At 34.0% G+C, this 18,648-nt stretch overlaps 3 protein-coding genes and 1 long non-coding RNA gene across 19 annotated transcripts in view; 2 read left to right on the top strand and 2 right to left on the bottom strand.

Moving 5' to 3' along the window:
* Window positions 1–2,121: 2,121 nt before the first annotated feature.
* Window positions 2,122–5,061, top strand: LOC101747049 (enoyl-CoA hydratase domain-containing protein 3, mitochondrial). The gene is made up of 7 exons (XM_004931703.5): window positions 2,122–2,321; window positions 2,396–2,508; window positions 2,835–2,970; window positions 3,181–3,279; window positions 4,379–4,470; window positions 4,542–4,630; window positions 4,698–5,061. The coding sequence occupies exons 1-7, from the start codon at window positions 2,304–2,306 to the stop codon at window positions 4,985–4,987; spliced, it is 837 nt and encodes a 278-aa protein (XP_004931760.1). The 5' UTR covers window positions 2,122–2,303; the 3' UTR covers window positions 4,988–5,061.
* Window positions 5,062–5,066: 5 nt separating this feature from the next.
* LOC101746919 (ADP-ribosylation factor 2) lies at window positions 5,067–7,485 on the bottom strand. Its single transcript, XM_004931702.5, has 4 exons — window positions 7,128–7,485; window positions 6,755–7,017; window positions 6,532–6,657; window positions 5,067–6,059 (listed from the first exon to the last, which is right to left on the bottom strand). The coding sequence occupies exons 1-4, from the start codon at window positions 7,192–7,194 to the stop codon at window positions 5,973–5,975; spliced, it is 543 nt and encodes a 180-aa protein (XP_004931759.1). The 5' UTR covers window positions 7,195–7,485; the 3' UTR covers window positions 5,067–5,972.
* A 606-nt stretch (window positions 7,486–8,091) lies between these two features.
* LOC101735348 (MAP7 domain-containing protein 1) overlaps window positions 8,092–18,648 on the top strand; it is a 45,886-nt gene continuing 35,329 nt past the window's right edge. For 8 of the 16 annotated variants that reach the window (XM_062676064.1, XM_062676062.1, XM_038021411.2 and 5 more), the window contains exon 1: window positions 17,653–18,525. In XM_062676064.1, the coding sequence (XP_062532048.1) occupies window positions 18,474–18,525 (52 nt within the window). In that variant the 5' untranslated portion in view covers window positions 17,653–18,473. Of the gene's footprint in view, window positions 8,453–13,999; window positions 14,067–17,652; window positions 18,526–18,648 lie in introns of those variants that run through there. The other 8 variants (XM_021351648.3, XM_062676056.1, XM_062676063.1 and 5 more) reach the window with 8 other exon arrangements.
* LOC110386170 (uncharacterized) lies at window positions 13,757–17,782 on the bottom strand. Its single transcript, XR_002431400.3, has 2 exons — window positions 17,646–17,782; window positions 13,757–14,314 (listed from the first exon to the last, which is right to left on the bottom strand). It is a non-coding gene; the product is annotated as an uncharacterized LOC110386170 (long non-coding RNA).

Raw genomic sequence — 18,648 nt, 5'->3', positions numbered from 1 at the left:
ATAGAACTTATTATTCTTATAATATAATTAGTAATTTCATAATCAAGTAAATAGTTCATTCATATTTTCTTTATACTTATAATATTTTATTGGCGCCTTCCGCTTGACAGCTTCCGGCGCAATAAGCCTTAATGTTATTTGTTACATAATTCGATATTATTAAATAATAATTGTACGTAGATAATCAGCAGAATAATTAAGATGAACAATGTTTAATATTACCTACTCAGTTTGTATTAAAATAGGTCAAGATGATTGTATAAATACCGGCGGTTAGCATATCTCTGTTGCATTCGTATTCTACCCACCATAACGTGTACTAAAGAGAATATATTATTTCGTGTGGATGTAAATTGTCTCAATTGTCGCCGCCACCCTGAGGATCCGTTTATAGTAGCGTCGAAACATTACTTCGACAAAGCGGCGCGAAACGATAACCCTCTTACCGTGCTCGTCGCTAATTACTTGTCCGACCCAAGCAATGAGGTGACGCAAAGCCGCCGTCGTCCGAAACATGTCTCGTCGGATCCACTCTTGGTCATCACTTTTAGCTCCTCGAGCATCAGTTATCCTTCCTCGTTAAACCCTTCAATTACGACGAACAGTGTGCTTAGTGCGAGTTTTTTAACGTTCTCGATAGCGTAAAAGTTAGCTCATATTTGTATGGAATGGGATCGTTTAAGTACGTTTGCCGCTAGGGACGCTTTTCCGACTGCATACAAAATTGGGTTAACTTTTACGCTATTGAGAACGTTAAGAAACTCGCACTAAGCAATCGATCAATAATACTGATCGAAGCACTAAGCACACAGTTTAGCAAGCGATATAACCCATAGACACAACCCGCTGAGTTTCTCGCCGATACTCTCAGTGGATAACGATTCTAATCTGGTGGTAGAATCTGCGAAGCACTGCTTTTGCTAGGGTTAGTGTTAGCAAACTTTTTCAGATTGAGTCTTTGAGCTCACTTACCCGTCCGGGCGTAGCTGGAATAGCCTCTTCAGCTACTAGCGAATGGGTAGAGAGAAAAAGTAGGTACCTACCTGCCTTATTAATTTAAACAGAAAAATATCTTTATAGTGCTTAAAATAATTTTCTGATAAGAAAAGACGTATCGTCAGTTTAACGTGTATTAGTAAAGTTTGATCTCAAATTAGAGGACTACATATTTAGATACTACAATACCTTTATTGGAATATTACAATTTTTCAAAATATATAGATCTCGGATTTATTCGGGCGGGAAGTAGTATGTTAATTTAAAATGACATTAAACAAGGCAAGATTAAACGTACATTTATGTTTCCACTTTCGAAAACCGCAGAAAATACTATACTTTCCAAAAGTTACTTGGCCTAGCTTTGCCCCATGCCATTATCCCCCGAGTGGCAATGAACCCATACGATCAAATGAGCCGCCTGCTGTATGTCTTATGAAAATTAAGATACATAGGATAGGGTTTCCTGCTGTTCTGCCCGTTTTTATTCTTCATTTCAATATGGCAATCAGTTTCTGCCGATGCAATTTTTATAAGTATCGAGTTTATAACCATATTCAAATAGTCTACTAATATACATTTATATTCTTTAAATGAATCGGAAAGAGGTGAAGTTGATTTATTTGAATCTGTAATCGATTGTACTACTCAGTAACATGTCGAAAATTTATTAAGACTTAATTGGGATTTTTCTAGAAATGATATTGTTTTACCACACATAAGCACTTCGGCAAATGCTAACATAGACACAGCCAGCCAACTGAGTTTCTGGCCGGATCTTCGTGGGTCGTGTTTCCCATCCAGGGGTAGATTCTGCGAAGCACTGACTGCTCTTGCTGGGGCCAGTGTTAGCAACACTTCCGGTTTGAGCACTTCACCTACACGCTAAGGTGAAGCTGAAATAGCCTCTCAAGGCTATCAGCATAGGCAGGAAAATAATAATAATATTAATGCTAAATGGTTAATAGCCCAAGTTAACATAATGAACTTAGTAATATATACGTTTAAGTTGGAAGACGTAGTAATTACTATATTAATCTGTGTTTGTTGTATAGCGAAATCTTGATAGAAAAATAAGAATATAAAAATTAAAATGACTTGACCTAAAGGTCTTAGTTACCAGGTCATAAAATTAAAATTCCTTTAAAAAATCTTGATAAGTACAATTAAATAAGATAAAAGTGTATTTATTATACTATTATTATATTATATATTGTAGGTATTCAAATTATTTAGTAGCTAGGTACTTGCCTACTTCTAATAAACTCTACTTCTACCTTACTTATTCGATCCACATATTCTACATCATGTTCAGTTTTGTTCAGGCAAGTTTTTCACGATTAGAAACCTTATGTATACCTTTTCTCTTTTTATATTTTATCAAGACTTTTCTTTGCAGAAGACCGGATCAAGGTCATTGTCGGTACTACGCCGTTTTGTTCACAATGAATATATAACTACTACAGAAAATAATGGAACAAGAGAAATCACATTGAATCATGAAAAGACCAAGTACATACTATATGCTACTTAATGGGGATTAATAATAATAATTTTGGAAATTTATGGCTAAATAATGAAAGCAAGAAAGTTAATCACTTTATTAATTCAAGAGATTTTAATTTTTAGCGTGCATCTGAAAAAAAATTACTGATCTTACATATTGCTAAGTCCTTTTTAGCTATAGCATTTGTGTTTTTAATAACACATTTAATAATTTACACATAATGTACTTCATTATCAATACCTACAACTTTTTTATGTTAATTTGTCTGACTTACTTTTATTGAAGTGTCAACAATGTACTTTTATTAGACAAATTCCTGTTTATTATTTAGGAATTCACTATCACTGAACATGATGAACCATTTGATAGAAGCTATCAATAAAAACAAAGAGGACATATCATTAAGAGCAATAATTATATCTGCAAAGGGTAATGTTTTCTCTGCAGGCCATAATTTAAAAGAATTAGTAAGTGAGATATTGTTAAATCTAATTAAAAATAATTAAGTATTGTCCTGAGTAAAATATGTGAAAATGTTCAATGCAGAATTTTATGTTTTTCTAAGAACCGTTTTAGATTCTTAGTTTTTTTGTCTCCTAAAACAAACTTGGTTGTCCCTAGCACCAATTCAAAACACTAGACACTGCAGCTAAATTTTCACATTAAATCTATTTTAGCAATCTAGTTCTGGAGTTGACCAACACAAAGAGATATTTAGTAAAGCCACAGAGTTGATGAAATCTATTATTTTAAGTCCTGTGCCTGTTATAGCTAAGGTATGTATTTTTTTCAGGTACTTTGATGTTTTACTATAACTATTGTTTGTGCAATTAAAATTTATACTGATACTTTCATTTCTATGCCTCCAATGAACACTACTTTAACTCAAAATTTTGAAATTTTCGTTATTCACGCAAATCGCTTTACTATTTTAACACGTTGCCTGTCCAGAGTATTTTAGTTAAGTACCCGTGACGCCCATTTTTTTTTTTCGGCTTAACTATTTCATTTTATGTACTTATGAAGTACATGTAAGTGCTTTTCAAAAAACACTTTCAAAAACAACTAAAATACTGAATTTCATGCATGCATTAGTTTTAATGCACAGACGTGTCAGCTAGAATACCGTGCATTACTTATAATGCACGGACGTCACAGCTGGACCAAAAATGCATTAGGTATATATAATGCACGGACAGGCAACGTGTTAAAAGTATTACAAATCATTATTGATGGGGTTCGAAGCAAGAGTCAATCAGCTAGTTACACAAGAAAAAACCATAAATATATCTGCAATAATAAAGATTTTATCAACTTTTTTCGTTTACACGCTCCTCCTGTAAACCTACGAATTTGGAGTTAGCATAGTGTTCATTGAAGGCATTGATTTGATAGTATGCATAGTATATCTTTTGTTTGTTGTTGACATTAATAAAAATGAGAACTTCTAAGAAAGATAATCATTGGTTAAGGCCATTAAGGCCTGTGAATAGATACCAAATAAAAGTGTTGACAAACAGCAGTGATAGTGGTAGTGTTTTTCTTTTTTCTTTCTAGCTTAAATAAAAAGTTTCATGAAGCACATCATATTTCATAACAGTTCTAATTGGCATACCTTATAGAATCATGAGCCATATTCTCTAAATAATTTTTATACAGATAAAAAGGATCCTTTAGGTTACTATTGTTGATCGAAGTTTAGGATGCAGTTTTATTCTATTAAATGATTTCATAGATTAATTAATTTTGTGACAAGAGATAGTTTTGCTATTCCAATAATGTTTCAATTATATGAATATATTGCTTTGGAGATGAGTTAAATATATTGTCAATGTTTATATTATTGTTATATAAATTTATTTATATAATTTATAGGTAAATGGATTTGCCACAGCGGCTGGTTGTCAACTAGTAGCTACCTGTGATATAATCGTATGTTCTGACTCAAGCAAGTTTTCCACTCCTGGGTAAAGAAATTTATAAATAAATCAGTATTTTAAATAGAACAAATATATTCAAAATATGATTACAATTGCAGTGCAAACTTTGGTATATTCTGTTCCACACCTGGAATTGCTCTTGGAAGATCTGTTTGTAAATCTAAAGCAACTTATATGCTTTTCACGGGTTAGTAATTATTATGCGAAAGTTTTTATTAAGCACAAATTTTTTTTTACATTAATATTCATTTAAGGTGAACCAATAAATGCACAGGAAGCATATGAAAGTGGCCTTGTCACAAAAGTAGTTCCAGCAAATGAACTAGATAATGAAGTAGAAAAAATAATTGAAAAGATAAAACACAAAAGCCGCAGTGTCATATCTATGGGTAAAGAATTTTTCTATCAACAAATTGAACTGAGCTTGTTCAATGCTTATGATTTAGGTGAGAAAGTAATGGTTGATAATGTTGCAAGTAAAGATGGACAAGAAGGTATAATGAGTTTTGTGGAAAAACGAAAAGCAAAATGGAGTCATAGATAAGATTACAAGATAAGATCAAAAGAACAGCAGTTTAGACACTTAGTGATATCTTCTAATAAATATATTTAATGAAATATCATTTAATTTACACCTAAATTTTATTTGCCACTATATTATGTAACTCAGTATAATATGCGTTTTCGTTTCACACTAAAGTTCAAATTATTTGAAATGACAAATCAGCCCAATCATTTATAAGACCATTATATCCATCATATTCAAAAGTAAAGAGACTTCTTAGTGTCAGTCTATTGAACCATTAAATATGTTTTCCTGAAAAAAATTAAATTTGTACATAATATACATGAACATAGTATATAAATTTTAACTTTGTGTTACAAAACTAATTCCTATTTGAGGAATTTGACAGCAGCAGTACAAATAGCTATAAATTACAAAAAAAGTTGCTTCTCAATTACACTTTGCTGTAACAAATAATAATACATTGATTTATCTCCGATATTATTCATATTATTATGGAAATGGCATTGCTCACAGCAAAAATTAAACATTTACGCTTGAACCATTTATGAGTATGGAATTGCATTGATAGTAAAGTTAATATTATCAACCACCACACTATATAGACAGCTTCTCTTAACATTGAACATTAGTTATTTTAGACTAAACATGTAGTTAAAAGATGTTTTATGTTCATTCTTGATAATTGATCAAAGACACAGAGACACACATTTTCATGGTAAATTAACACAATATTATCGACTTTAGTAGATCTAAAAATATTGGGGCATATTATCACAAACATAAATGTGCAGATATTACATTTTAATTACAGAAAATAAATAAATGGATTCCTCCAATTCAAAAATTTTACAAATAAAAACATGAAACAAGACATACATATATAAAATGATATATAATTTGCTTAAGTCTTTTAGTTTGAATAGCATGAACAACATTATAGTTGAAGTAAATCGGGAATGTATTTTTCCTTGTTTCCCTGGGATTGATCTTGAACTTAGCTTCATTTCTTCGCTAGCTCATTGGACAGCCAATCAAGACCTTCATAAAGCCCCTGTCCTTGTGTAGCGCATGTTGCTTGGATGTACCACTGTTGGAAAAACTAGCATTAAACTATATACAATTTTCATTTATTTCATTTTAAATTATTAGAGGACACACACACTCGCATAATATTCTACAACAGTGTGATCTAATTTTAGTAGCATTTTAGTTTGTTTAACCAGGTGGTCATACTATACATAGCTGTAGATTATTATTGTACTGTAACAAGAATTTTTGTACAATGTAGATATGTGGTTACCAAAAAATGAATACAATATGGTGTAACTGACACTAAATTATGTATTACTGTGAAACATTTCATAATTTAAAAGCTTCCCATTTCAATTGGTTGTGTCATACACCATAACAGGAACCAGACCAAGTGATATTTCACAACCGCAAGGTGCTTTACCATTTATAAATTTATTTATAGTATTTAGAATCAGATGTATAACTGTAAGACAGCAAATTTACTACGAATGGTTATGATAATGCCAAATTAATTAATAATTGCTTACCCGTCGATTTCTCAGATTACCAAGGTTTAGGGCATTCGTAAGTTCTGCAGCAGTCATCGCGTTTGGCATGTCTTGTTTATTAGCAAAAACTAAAATAACTGCATCTCTAAGCTCATCTTCTTTTAACTGAAACATTGTTAGCATAAACAAATTGTCGATTTTGAACAATTTTTCGGTATTGATGAAGAGGACATGTTTCTGTTCCTGTTTAAATAAAACTTACCATATTAGCCAACTCATTTTCGGCTTCTGCTATTCTTTTTCTGTCACTAGAATCTACAACAAATATCAAGCCTTGAGTGTTCTGGTAATAATGACGCCAAAGAGGCCTGATTTTGTCTTGGCCGCCAACGTCCCACACGGTGAAACTAATATTTTTGTACTCAACTGTTTCCACATTGAAACCGATTGTCGGTATCGTAGTCACGATTTCACCGAGTTTTAATTTGTAAAGTATGGTAGTTTTTCCGGCAGCATCTAAACCAACTGAAAATAAAGACAAATTATTCACGATTTAATCTTACACCACGACATTATTTAAAGATAACAAAAGAAATAAGTATGCAGTCAACAAGATGAGCTGTCACGTTACTAACCCATAAGAATACGCATTTGTTTTTTGCCGAACAATCTAGTAAATACACTTGATATTGTTAGACCCATGATTATTTATAACGTTTATATTATTTACAGTAATTTGAAAGAAAGATTACGAGTTTTCTTGTGAAGTTAACTAAACAAACGACAAAATGATAAAGTTTTTAATCTCCTTTTTGTTCTGACCAGTTCTGACAGACTGTCTGACACGCACTATCATAGACTATCCTTGCTAATAAAAATAAACAGTGTGATATTTTAGTGTTTAATCTATATAATCCACAGTACAAACTCAATAGAATTAAGATCAAGCAATAAAAATATCCCCTGAATTACATACTTTTTAATTTTATTATTAATCCATAGATAGGTAAACGTGCCCATAATCCGCCTGATATAAAGAGCTTACCAAGGATGGGTGGCGACGCTCATGTTTAGTGCTTCGAAACATAAATGACGCTCTCTTGACGAAATAATTCACATTTCTTTGGTTCGACCCTTATGAAATTGATGGCTTTTTTGTTAACAACAACTGTATAAAGTTTCAACGCAATCGGTTAAGCAATGTGTATTAGCCGTTTATTTTTAGTAAACGGTGTACCTTAAAGGTCTATGATTTTCCTTTGCATGATATTGAAGAAGACCTGTTAAAATATCAATGAAAACGAATCGAGCATTCCATTTGGTGACATGAAAATTAGTCTGTTACTCGGTTCAATTAGTACCTACCGACCGACTCTGTTTTAACAGTGTTTTCTAGTGTGTGATACTTACACGTGCACCAACTCTATTCGTGGAATACTCTTACGTCAGTATACTCATAGATAAAACACTTAATATTTAAGAGTGTGATCTCGCCACAGAGCTAATATACCTAAACGAATTTTCGTAATCGAGAACATTGTGAAATGTAACAGATGTTTGCATTTGACGTAACTAACTACAATTTTAAGATTGCTTGTGCAAATTTAACAAATTTTCAAACAAGCCATTGGAATATTATAATGCTGATGTGTAAAAACTACCGAAAGTATATATTTAAGAAAAAACTATATATATTATTAGCTTATAATAGATTTACAGTCGAGTATTGTTTGAGTTTTTCAAAAGTAAAATGAGCTATGAGGAACGGAACAATACTGACCTTGAGTTTGACTGTGCTCCGTGTCAACTGGACATCCAATCAAAAATCAACCTTGCAGAGTAGTGTTTAATCTTTGAATCAACCATACTATGATATTTCGGCTGTCATGCGTCGTCATAGAAACCATTAAATAAAAAACTTTGTAATCCTTCGGCGAAACCGACATGGAGGTATTTGAAGGTAAGATTAAAATAAAATAATAATATAACTTAAACCCATCTGCTTTTGACGTATATATGGGCGCCATGATTTGAAATCAAATTAAAAAATAACAGGTTTCAATCGTAGAGAAAAATCGTGGAGTAGTGTTTTTTGTTGATAGACTTGTTCAACTATTTAAGATCGAGTAAATTATTATTCTAGAGCCTCTTTCTATGAAATTGCATTATACTATCCGGTAAACAGAACCCATACGCAAAATAAGCTGTATCTATCTTGTAAAAATAAAACTATTTTGCTAATTGATTGTAACTAAAATAATCGAATGAAAATAAACCCACCGTTACATATTATGAACTATTAAATTTTAATAGGACAGGATCCGCGACAACAAATTAATGCCTATACTTGAAATTATTAATATGTATATAAATATCTAAGCTATGTTCTTTACGAAATTGCCGATATGTAGTACTAGAATCATGTTTTCAATTAATTGTCCTTTCAACGCTTGTAATGTATATTTATTTAACTAGCTACAAAGTACAAACCAAAATTTAGTTTTTTTACAGATTGATACATATCACACACCCTATTTGATTATTGATTATAGGTACATACGCTACCTATTATCAAAAATTTACACACGCAGCTTAATTTCAAGGCATTTTTTCGCACCTTTAATTCAAACAAAAATTAATCTCAAATTTATTATAATACAAGATAATTAATAATTAGTTAAACGAACAATGTATATATACAACTATAAAACCGAATCGTAACTTAAACTAACAAATAAATACGCTAATGCTATTACGCTTAATTTGCGTAGGTATCACGATTTACTAGAGACAGTAACATTAAAACCGACATTATTCACATTCAGCATACAGTGAGTAAAGACAAACTTGGTCAGCTAATGTTTTATCGCGTGGTTCCAAGGCAGTAGGTAATTATTATACAGGCGCGCAATAGGCCAAATTACGTCACTCTGCCGTACTCGAAGATGGGTGGATCAGAGCGGGTCTACGACTGTAAACAGACTAATCAAATGAAATAAAAATTGAGAACTTTTCACAGGAAGATTCTCGTTAAAACACCTACTAATAGATAAAATGTTATTCTGTTTAAATACATACACACCTTTGTATACTGTAATGTAGTAATTAGCAGGTTGTACATTATGAAGTTAAAATCAATTGTGGCAGTTTTAGGTTCACTGAATTTTCCTCGGAGCTAGTGCTAAAAATTTCCTTAAACCGATTTAATTTTAAGGTCACTAAAGACAAAGTACGCGTAGTTGATAACGAACAATTAAAACTGTTTACTTCATTATGACTTCGTAAACAGTCGATGATAGGTACAATAAGAATTTTCCCAAAGACTTTTCTCGTGAGAGCTGAGAACCAATCCACGAATAATACATAGTGCCGTTAAGGTCACGCGAAAATCCATTTTATAATCAAACTAGAATGTAAAATTGCCAAAATAAAATTAACCACATTCGCACCGTCCTGCTAAGCCACGACTCGCGTTCAGTAAAAAATCTTCTGCTTACCGTTCCCTTTAAACAAATTTACAAATGTATTTATTTTATTAGAACATTTTCAAGATCCTAACCTGTTAGGAATTTACAGATAGTGCATCAAAACATGATTCGGTTCTAAGTAATCACTGATAACGCTTGTAAACAAAACAAAAATATACTTCAAAATGCTAACTAATTAAATAAATCGTGAACAAATAAATATTTATTCTATGAATCTGAATTAAAAAATTATTCATAGACTTTCAAAATAAGCATCCACGCAGATATCGACGAAGGTGTATGTAACACCTTCGTCGAAAAAATCGCCATTATAAAACATGAAATCGTAATTGCTATTCAGTCTCTAAGTCAAATTTTATAAAATACTAGCTGACCCGGCTGACTTCGTAATGCCTCGATAAATAAAAGACCTAAACTTTTGTATAAAATAAACTTAAAACAAACAAAAGGAATCCGTCCGACGGGGGACACATCAAAGGAAAAACAAAATTGTTATTTATTAATTCCGAGCATTTTCATATTTATCAACCTTTTAAACTTTCTCTGAACTTCCACAAATAATTCAAGACCAAAATTAGCCAAATCGGTCCAGCCGTTCTCGAGGTTTAGCGAGACTAACGAACAGCAATTCATTTTTATATATAGAGATAAAATATTTCCTTTCGCTGAACAGCAAAAACGAATACTTCAAAATACTAACTAATTAAATAAATCATGAACACATAAATAATTTTTTATGAATCTGAATTAAAAAAGGATTCATAGACTTTCAAAATAAGCATCCACGCAGCATCGACGAAGGTGTTACATAAAAAAAATCGCCATTATAAAGCATGAAATCGTAATTGCTATTCAAAGTCTCTAAGTCAAATTTTATAAAATGTTTCCTTTCGCTGAACAGCAAAATTGATTGCCTAATAACTATAACGTAGTCGTCAAAAACTTAGTTTTATAACGTTATCACTATTAGTGTTACGATCTTGTTTGAATAACAGTTTTTTCTATAAGCTCATAATAATGTTCCTGTCAGTTATTGTTAGTACCGAATCCGCTTTCAATTTACTGTTTCTTATTTTTATTTTTGATGCGGTGTACGATTTGTTTCATTATATTCTATTGGAAGATAAAAATCATGAAGTTTGAAGTACTCGTTTATAAAAAAAAAACTGTTATGAATAAACGCAATTATGCAACATGGATCCATCACTTTTTTTTATTGCCCCTGTAGGCATAGGATCATACGGCCTATCTGATGGTGAGTGGTTACCATCGCCCATGGACTTCAGTAATGCTAGAGCCAAGCTGCTGCCTACCGTTAAGTACGATATGTTGTAAATTCTAATTCCCAAATTTATATTCCATGATTTTAGTCATTTAAAGCTATAGACATTCCCGATCCTGCGGACAGAATGGAAAGCAGCCGACGTCGCCCAAAACACGTCATCTCGGATCCTCCCGATCCACTAACGGTGCTTTTAGGTACTTCAAGCACCGGTCACCGTTCTCGTCGAACCCGTCGCTTGCGACGAAGGGCTCGACGAGTAAATTAACTCTCAGACACAGCCCACTGAGTTTCTCGCCGGATCTTCTCAGTGGGTCGCGTTTCCGATCCGGTGGTAGATTCTGCGAAGCACGGCTCGTGCTAGGGTTCGTGTTAGCAACGTCATCAGGTTTGAGCCCCGTGAGCTCACCTACTAAAGTTAGGGTTACGCTGAAATAGCCCCTAGGGCTATCAGCTTAGGTAGGAAAAAAAAAAGTTATTGTGCTTTTATCAGATCAGAACATTGATTTCAATAGTTGATCCGACTCTCGACTTTCCCATTACTGCTTATTTGTTACCTACCTCACCATTACCTCCAAAATATTCAAAGCTCGACGAATTATGGCTGTTGCGTGTGTGTGCGCGTGTGTGCAGTAATAATATAAGGATAATAAAAAAAACGTGAAATTAAAACGTAAAACTAGTTTTAATTATGACCACGTTTCATGAATACCCTTGGAAAAATCATACAATTATCTAGTAAAGGCAAGATACTAAAATCTCTTGCACATAAATACGGATAATTTTATTTGTAACTAGCGACCCGCCCTCGCTTCGCTTCGGAAACATTAAAACACACATGAAACGAAAAAAAAAAATTAAAAAAAAATTAAAAAAAGTAGCCTATGTTCATCAGGGACAATGTCGGCATCTAGTGGAAAAAGAATTTTTCAAATCGGTCCAGTAGTTTCGGAGCCTATTCGAAACAAACAAACAAACAAATCTTTCCTCTTTATAATATTTATTTGTAATGTTATGAAGAGCTATTTAAGATACCTATCAATTGTAAGTGTTATATAAAAAAAAACCGTAACATTCAATTGGCGATTGAATTGATACATTGCAAGCACTGGACTCCAATTGAACCCGCATTAAAGTTGTAAAATTCATACTCTGTCCTCGGAAGGCAATTCAAGTTTCTTGACCCCTTTTCGACGTCACCGTAAAATGATGTAAGCACATACATGATAAAGCATAAAAAATGTTTTTCTTTTTGAGTCTCTGAAATAATATAATACGGTTAAGAGTTAACGCTAACTAACGCTAACTAACTAAGGTAATTAACACGGACTATCGTTAGCGGGTAAACACGGATCTTATTCTGCCCATCTCCGTGGCAAGCTATAACACCTTTACATGCTCGTTATTTGGAACCTCTGGGTCTGCGCAGGGACTTCGGTTCCCTCTGTATTTTGTACCGTATGTTCCATGGGGAGTGCTCTGAGGAGCTGTTCGAGATGATACCGGCATCTCGTTTTTACCATCGCACCGCCCGCCACCGGACTAGAGTTCATCCATACTACCTGGAGCCACTGCGGTGATCCACAGTGCGTTTCAAGAGGTCTTTTTTGCCACGTACCATCCGGCTATGGAATGAGCTCCCCTCCACGGTGTTTCCCGAGCGCTATGACATGTCCTTCTTCAAACGAGGCTTGTGGAGAGTATTAAGCGGTAGGCAGCGGCTTGGCTCTGCCCCTGGCATTGCTGAAGTCCATGGGCGACGGTAACCACTCACCATCAGGTGGGTCGTATGCTCGACTGCCTACAATGGCAATAAAAAAAAAACTTATTGAGGCAATCAAAATGTAACTGACCTACTGTCATAAAATATTCATAATTAATGTAACTTTTGCTAAAACATGCTAGCTTAAAACTAGGTAATGTTTAACGCACAATGTTTTTACATTTAATCGAAAATTACTTTAGACCAACGTTTACTACCAATATATTATAGGAAATTGAAGTCATCAATCATTCGCGTTCGCTGCTGACCTGTATTCCTAAATAATTGATCATTTGTGCGGCTTTATGAGAACAACCCATTAAATTATTTTTAGCAAACTCGAAGATGTTGAGTATTCGTCTTTAAAAATAAACCATAGTGCGATTAAGATATTTTAATCAACTCCCCGAAGTTTTTAACGAGTACCGGAAAACTTACTCATACCAATATTAAAACAATATACTAGATGAAAGTGAATGAACTATAATAGAATAACTGATTAGGTACTTTAACAGTGCTTCGTTCAAAAATTACGGCCATAAACCACCTACACGATGTTTTCATTCTGATGAGACAAATCCGTACAATATCGGTCTCGTTTCTATCCTCTTTGTTCTGGTGTATCGGAGTGACGTCAGTCACATTAATCTTAAATTTATAAAGTATTGCGGAGTGCATTTTATCGTAGTAACAACTTAACTCATGTTTAGGAGTCTGATATAAAGCACACACTTTGATTTCAAAGTTCATTTATTTATGGTCTTCCCCAAGTGCGGTGCCACTATTAATAAATGTTAAAGTTATAGTTCCACATTAATATACAAATTCCGGTAGCAAGCATCATTGCTTTCGTGCTTATAAGGATAAACAAAATGCAACATTTGGAGAACTGTCTTTGTTTAAGTAAGTTTTAACTTTGTTAGTAAGTTTAACTTTCAGTAAGTTAAGTTTTCTTTTATTGCCCGTGTAGGCAGACGAGCTTACGGCCCACCTGATGGTGAGTGGTTACCGTCGCCCATGGACTTCAGCACCCTACCGTTAAGTAAGTTTGTTTACTTCTTTAATGTTATTATTTTAATATGCAATCAAAATGATGTAAAAGCACCCACCCACGGTCTAAATACCGTTCGATTACGTACAGATCTGATGTTTAAATAAACATAAATTATCAACTTTGAAACACATTCTCCTGCTCCTTGCGTCGCTTTCCTCATTACTGAGCATCATTTTCTCATGTACAATTTCCCTCGATCTGCTGCTATCCGTGGCTTCATGGAGGGCATCGTGGAACTTGAAACATACCGAACATTACTTCATTAATTTAAAAACTTACAACTACAAAAATGTAAACACTACAAGATTCCGACATTTAGTAATAAAATATTTGTAGCGTCGGAAATGGTAAAAAACAAACACATCACGGGGTTTAACTAATCTGTCGTTCTTAAATCCGTCCCACCATTTTCTTTTGATATTATCTACGGCGTGATTCCGGTTGCGTCGTCAGTTCTTTGTTTTGTTTATAGAGTATACTCGTATGACAATAAGACGTGAACTGGTTCTTGCACAGTACAGCTCACGATGCTCAGAGCACGTTTCTCGTTAAATACATGTTAACTAAAATCCAAACGTTAAATAAACAAACCGTTACTACACCCTGGCCTGTTTGCGTGGTACCTACACTAGGTCATAAAACCATCTGACCACATTATGATATCACGTTCGTCTGTTTTGGAATCTTGTTCTCGCACAAGAAGTTATTTCTGCGTCGTTTATTAATGAAACTACGTCTTAATGTTATGTATAAGAAGTAAATCAAAATTAATAAAACTAATATGATAAGCCGGTTTTAATTCATTCGCTAAAAAATCTTGTTTTGGAACTAATGAAAACCGGTCACATTCCGCTGTGTCTATCACTAATTGTATGCAAAACATCAATTTATTGAAACTAGTCGAGCCCCGCCCAAGCCCATATTGTACGGTGATGGTACTATGATAGTAACTTGGAGTACCAACAACGATCGCACAAAATTTCACTACAATCTGACAAATTACTTAGGAATGTATAGGGAATAAATATAAAAACATTCGTTTTTAATTAAATAGATATGTATCTATAAAAAAACGTGTGGCACTCGGAAACTGCCGCGGTAAAGCTATTGGATAGCATTTTTTATCAACTTATGCAATTATAATTAGACAATGATAATTTAATATTAAAACAAGACCACGCTATATTAAACATAAATAAAAGCAAAACATTAACTGTCCCCTTCACACTCATAAGCTAGACCGCGCGAGAGAGAGATGGGCAGACTTTTCATGATGCGCTTGCAGTGTGACGTCACGCCACGCGCTTATTCACAAACACTACACAAGCGCAACCTGTGAATGTGTTGAACGCGAGCTACATGGTAGGCGGAGTGAGGAGTGTTAGGTTTTTTTCGTTACGGAATTTCATGATTCGGTCGCCACGCTCAAGGCCCGCGATAAAGGCTATGCAATAGCTTAAAAAAATTATCCACATTCGTAACCTATCTTGATAACAAAGTGTCGGGCTGGCCAAATAAAATGTCGCAATCGCCAAGCGTCATCCTATTTAATACCAACACCAATTATATGTACTTCAGCCAATATGCTCGTTAACCATTTGTTATTCTAAAATTATTCGAAATTCCTTTCAATTGTAGGTTAGTCTAAGCGCTTTGCTTCTAAAAGCGTAATATTAACGAAATTGATTAAATGTAATTATATACAAAAACAGTAAAGCTGCTATTAACAATTAAACTACTAAGCGTTGCGTACCGTTGAGGATGTGCAACCAAGTATGAGGTGCATTAGTCGGTCGCGCACCATTGCCTCTGATGCTGGGACCGTGCTTTCACATATCGACAATTTCGAACAGTGCCAATCAAACAACTATATTTCTATGAAGCGTGACAAAAAATTACAATGCGAGGCAGTTTGTCGGTATATTTGTTTAAAAGCCAAAAATAACAACATTTTATAAGATCAATGTGTGAGTAGACATATTTTGCGTACACCACTTTTGAACTGATATATTTGAATGCTGTGTTATTGATACGCTTTCCTGTTTTACATGCACATAATTTCGTAAAAGCGAGATGAAGCAAAACAAACACTAACCTAACTGTGTCACAAGGCGTCGTTTGTTCACGACTTTAGCATATTTCACGGTTATAACGCTTTTGTTTATTTTGCGAAACAGAAGTCTGGACATGCACTCACATATAACTCTTGCTAAATAATAACTTCGATACTTATTTCAAAATCCAGTATTCAATTAAGCAAATCATTCGTAAACAGATGTGACTATTTGACTCTGAACTGAATAGTCGAAATGATTTGGTTGGTAAGAAATAAGGAAGCAATTTTCAACAGGACTAAATTAGCGGGAACGGAGAGGATGCGTTATGTTTCCGTTAACGACTACGTCTAAAGCGGGCATAATTATGTTTGTGTCTCAAACTGTAAGACTAAGGAGTGTTTTTATTTACTCTCGCATATGGGCAGGCGTGCTCGCGACTCGTCTGGTGCTAATTGTTATTGGAACCCATGGACACTATTACATCGTATCGCTCTCTCATAGTATCGCTATACTATGAGAGATGGTGGTCTCAACTGCATTAAAATTACAACTATACTATCCTCCATTCAAACGGAAACAGAGTACTGGTAATATAATAAGTATAAAAATTAGTAATAGAGTAAGGAAAAAATTTGAAGACACTGTACTGCTGTGGCTATATTTCTCACATTCTTAATGTCCTTAAGCGATCGTGACTTCTCACTTATAAGATTAGAGTAATGTAGTCTATACTCTAACTCTAATAGCTCTATACACATATGTCGAAGTAAGACATCCAGCACGTACTTGAAAAGTTATGAGGTGCTTTATTTTTTGTGAACTTAGAATCATCTTTTCATCTATTGAATAAACTCATTCGAGAAATTCTTCCACCGTTTTGGAATACTCAACTAAATATACAAGATGCGCCCAATTTTGAACGATATAGAGTGGTTCTTAGGCGGCATCTACCTTTCCAATTTCATTTTGCACAGATTAGCGCCAATAATCCAAATTAAATTATCTATAATATAGTAGACGAAATTATGATTTTTTGTTATTTAGCTACGGTACCCAAAAAATAATGCACAAAACTTTTTCTAAATGGATATAAGGATTGGCTTCAATTTTTTCCATTATTTACAACAAATAACTCATTTATGCAAAACATTAATATTGTATTAAAGATAAAATCTTCTCATGGCACTACAGAATAAAAAAATTTTTTTTTACAAAATTCCTTTATCCTTTTTTGCCCAATTGTGTCCTGTTTCCCTAATATATGGATAACTGTTGTTGTTTCATTCACACCCTTCGTGATTTATACATAGTCCAAACCCATTATCCCAATTCGAATTGGTTCGCTTCTCGAAAGTGCTATACGTTAAAATTCCATTTTTAAAAGGGACAGCGGATACGTTGTCTCCGGTGCTGTCAACACTATGCCATTAAAGGATTTCAAATCGTGTTTATGCTTCAATCGAAGTCTTCGTGAAATTATAATAATAATATATTATAATAACTCAATTACCTGCAGTCAAGCCGTGGAATTTGTCAATGCAGGATTTCTGGTAAAATTGTGTCAAATTTGTGAGTAAATTCAACACAGGAATATGGTTCAACAGGGATGGTGTATTATTCTAAGTCGAGCGCTGCGCGTGCGCTTTTAAATGTTTAGTTGTGTTCACAGCACCAACATGAACAGCCGTCACGTGTGTTGGTTCCCGCTGGTGTTGTGATTCCTGATTCATAGATTGGTTCATAAACGGTCAGTTGTGTAACTGGCTGCGCGGCGCTTTGAAATCTTCCGTCCTCTTACCACGTATCTAAATTATTCAATGAGTATTTAACGTTGAGTTCAGTATTATAGTTGTGTAGCTGACGACAACTTGTGTATAAGGTTTTTTTTTTGTCGAATTGTTATCATTTCGTGGCGGTTTGCACATGATAGTATGATAAGTGAAGTGTTAAGATAAGCTATACTAGAGAACGGAACCGGGCTTGTTGTGTTAAAATTGAAAGTAGGTTCTTTTAAATGGATTGCTGATTTTTGGGATTTTGTTCAAATCTTCTTTTTCAAATTAAGGGGAGATGGGACGATGGGACGAATTATTGATTCGGATTTAAAAAGTTCCGTACGTATGAGTGATGCGCTCTGCGCCGGTACAAGTGTTGCGTTAGGACTATTTTCGTAGCACGGAAATAAGAGCGGCAAAAGGAGCAAAAAGCCGAGATAGCCTGAAAAACTTGAGGACGTGGTTTCGAGTGTATTTCGGTCTGCCGTGAGCTGATGTATAGGTAGAAAACACTATTTTAAGTGTGAAATCTGTGTCATATTGTGAGATTTGTTCCAGTCAAAATGAAGAAGAGCACTATTTCGAAGTTGAAATCTATTTTTGGATCGAAAAAAGGTAATTTATTCTTTAACGCTTTATCAGTTGGTAATAGTCGAAAAATCTTAGCTCAAAGTGTTACATATCGTTCATTGTGCTGGACCAAATCGAGTATAAATTGAACTACTTTCCCTATACAGA

Source organism: Bombyx mori, chromosome 3 (genome assembly GCF_030269925.1).
Source record: "Bombyx mori chromosome 3, ASM3026992v2".
Lineage (NCBI taxonomy): Eukaryota > Metazoa > Arthropoda > Insecta > Lepidoptera > Bombycidae > Bombyx > Bombyx mori.
The sequence above is the reverse complement of the archived record's forward strand: the minus strand, read 5'-3'. Positions and strand labels throughout refer to the sequence as shown.

What these genes read in the sequence shown, in the direction of transcription:
- LOC101747049 (XM_004931703.5), top strand. An exon ending in GCCATAATTTAAAAGAATTA is followed by an intron (nt 2,971 to 3,180) that starts GTAAGTGAGATA and finishes AATCTATTTTAG; the next exon opens with CAATCTAGTTCTGGAGTTGA. An exon ending in CTGTGCCTGTTATAGCTAAG is followed by an intron (nt 3,280 to 4,378) that starts GTATGTATTTTT and finishes TATAATTTATAG; the next exon opens with GTAAATGGATTTGCCACAGC.
- LOC101746919 (XM_004931702.5), bottom strand. Translation starts at nt 7,194, where the DNA reads ATGGGTCTAACAATATCAAGTGTATTTACTAGATTGTTCGGCAAAAAA. An exon ending in ACAAATGCGTATTCTTATGG is followed by an intron (nt 7,018 to 7,127) that starts GTTAGTAACGTG and finishes CTTTATTTTCAG; the next exon opens with TTGGTTTAGATGCTGCCGGA. An exon ending in AAAATGAGTTGGCTAATATG is followed by an intron (nt 6,658 to 6,754) that starts GTAAGTTTTATT and finishes ACAATGTTTCAG; the next exon opens with TTAAAAGAAGATGAGCTTAG.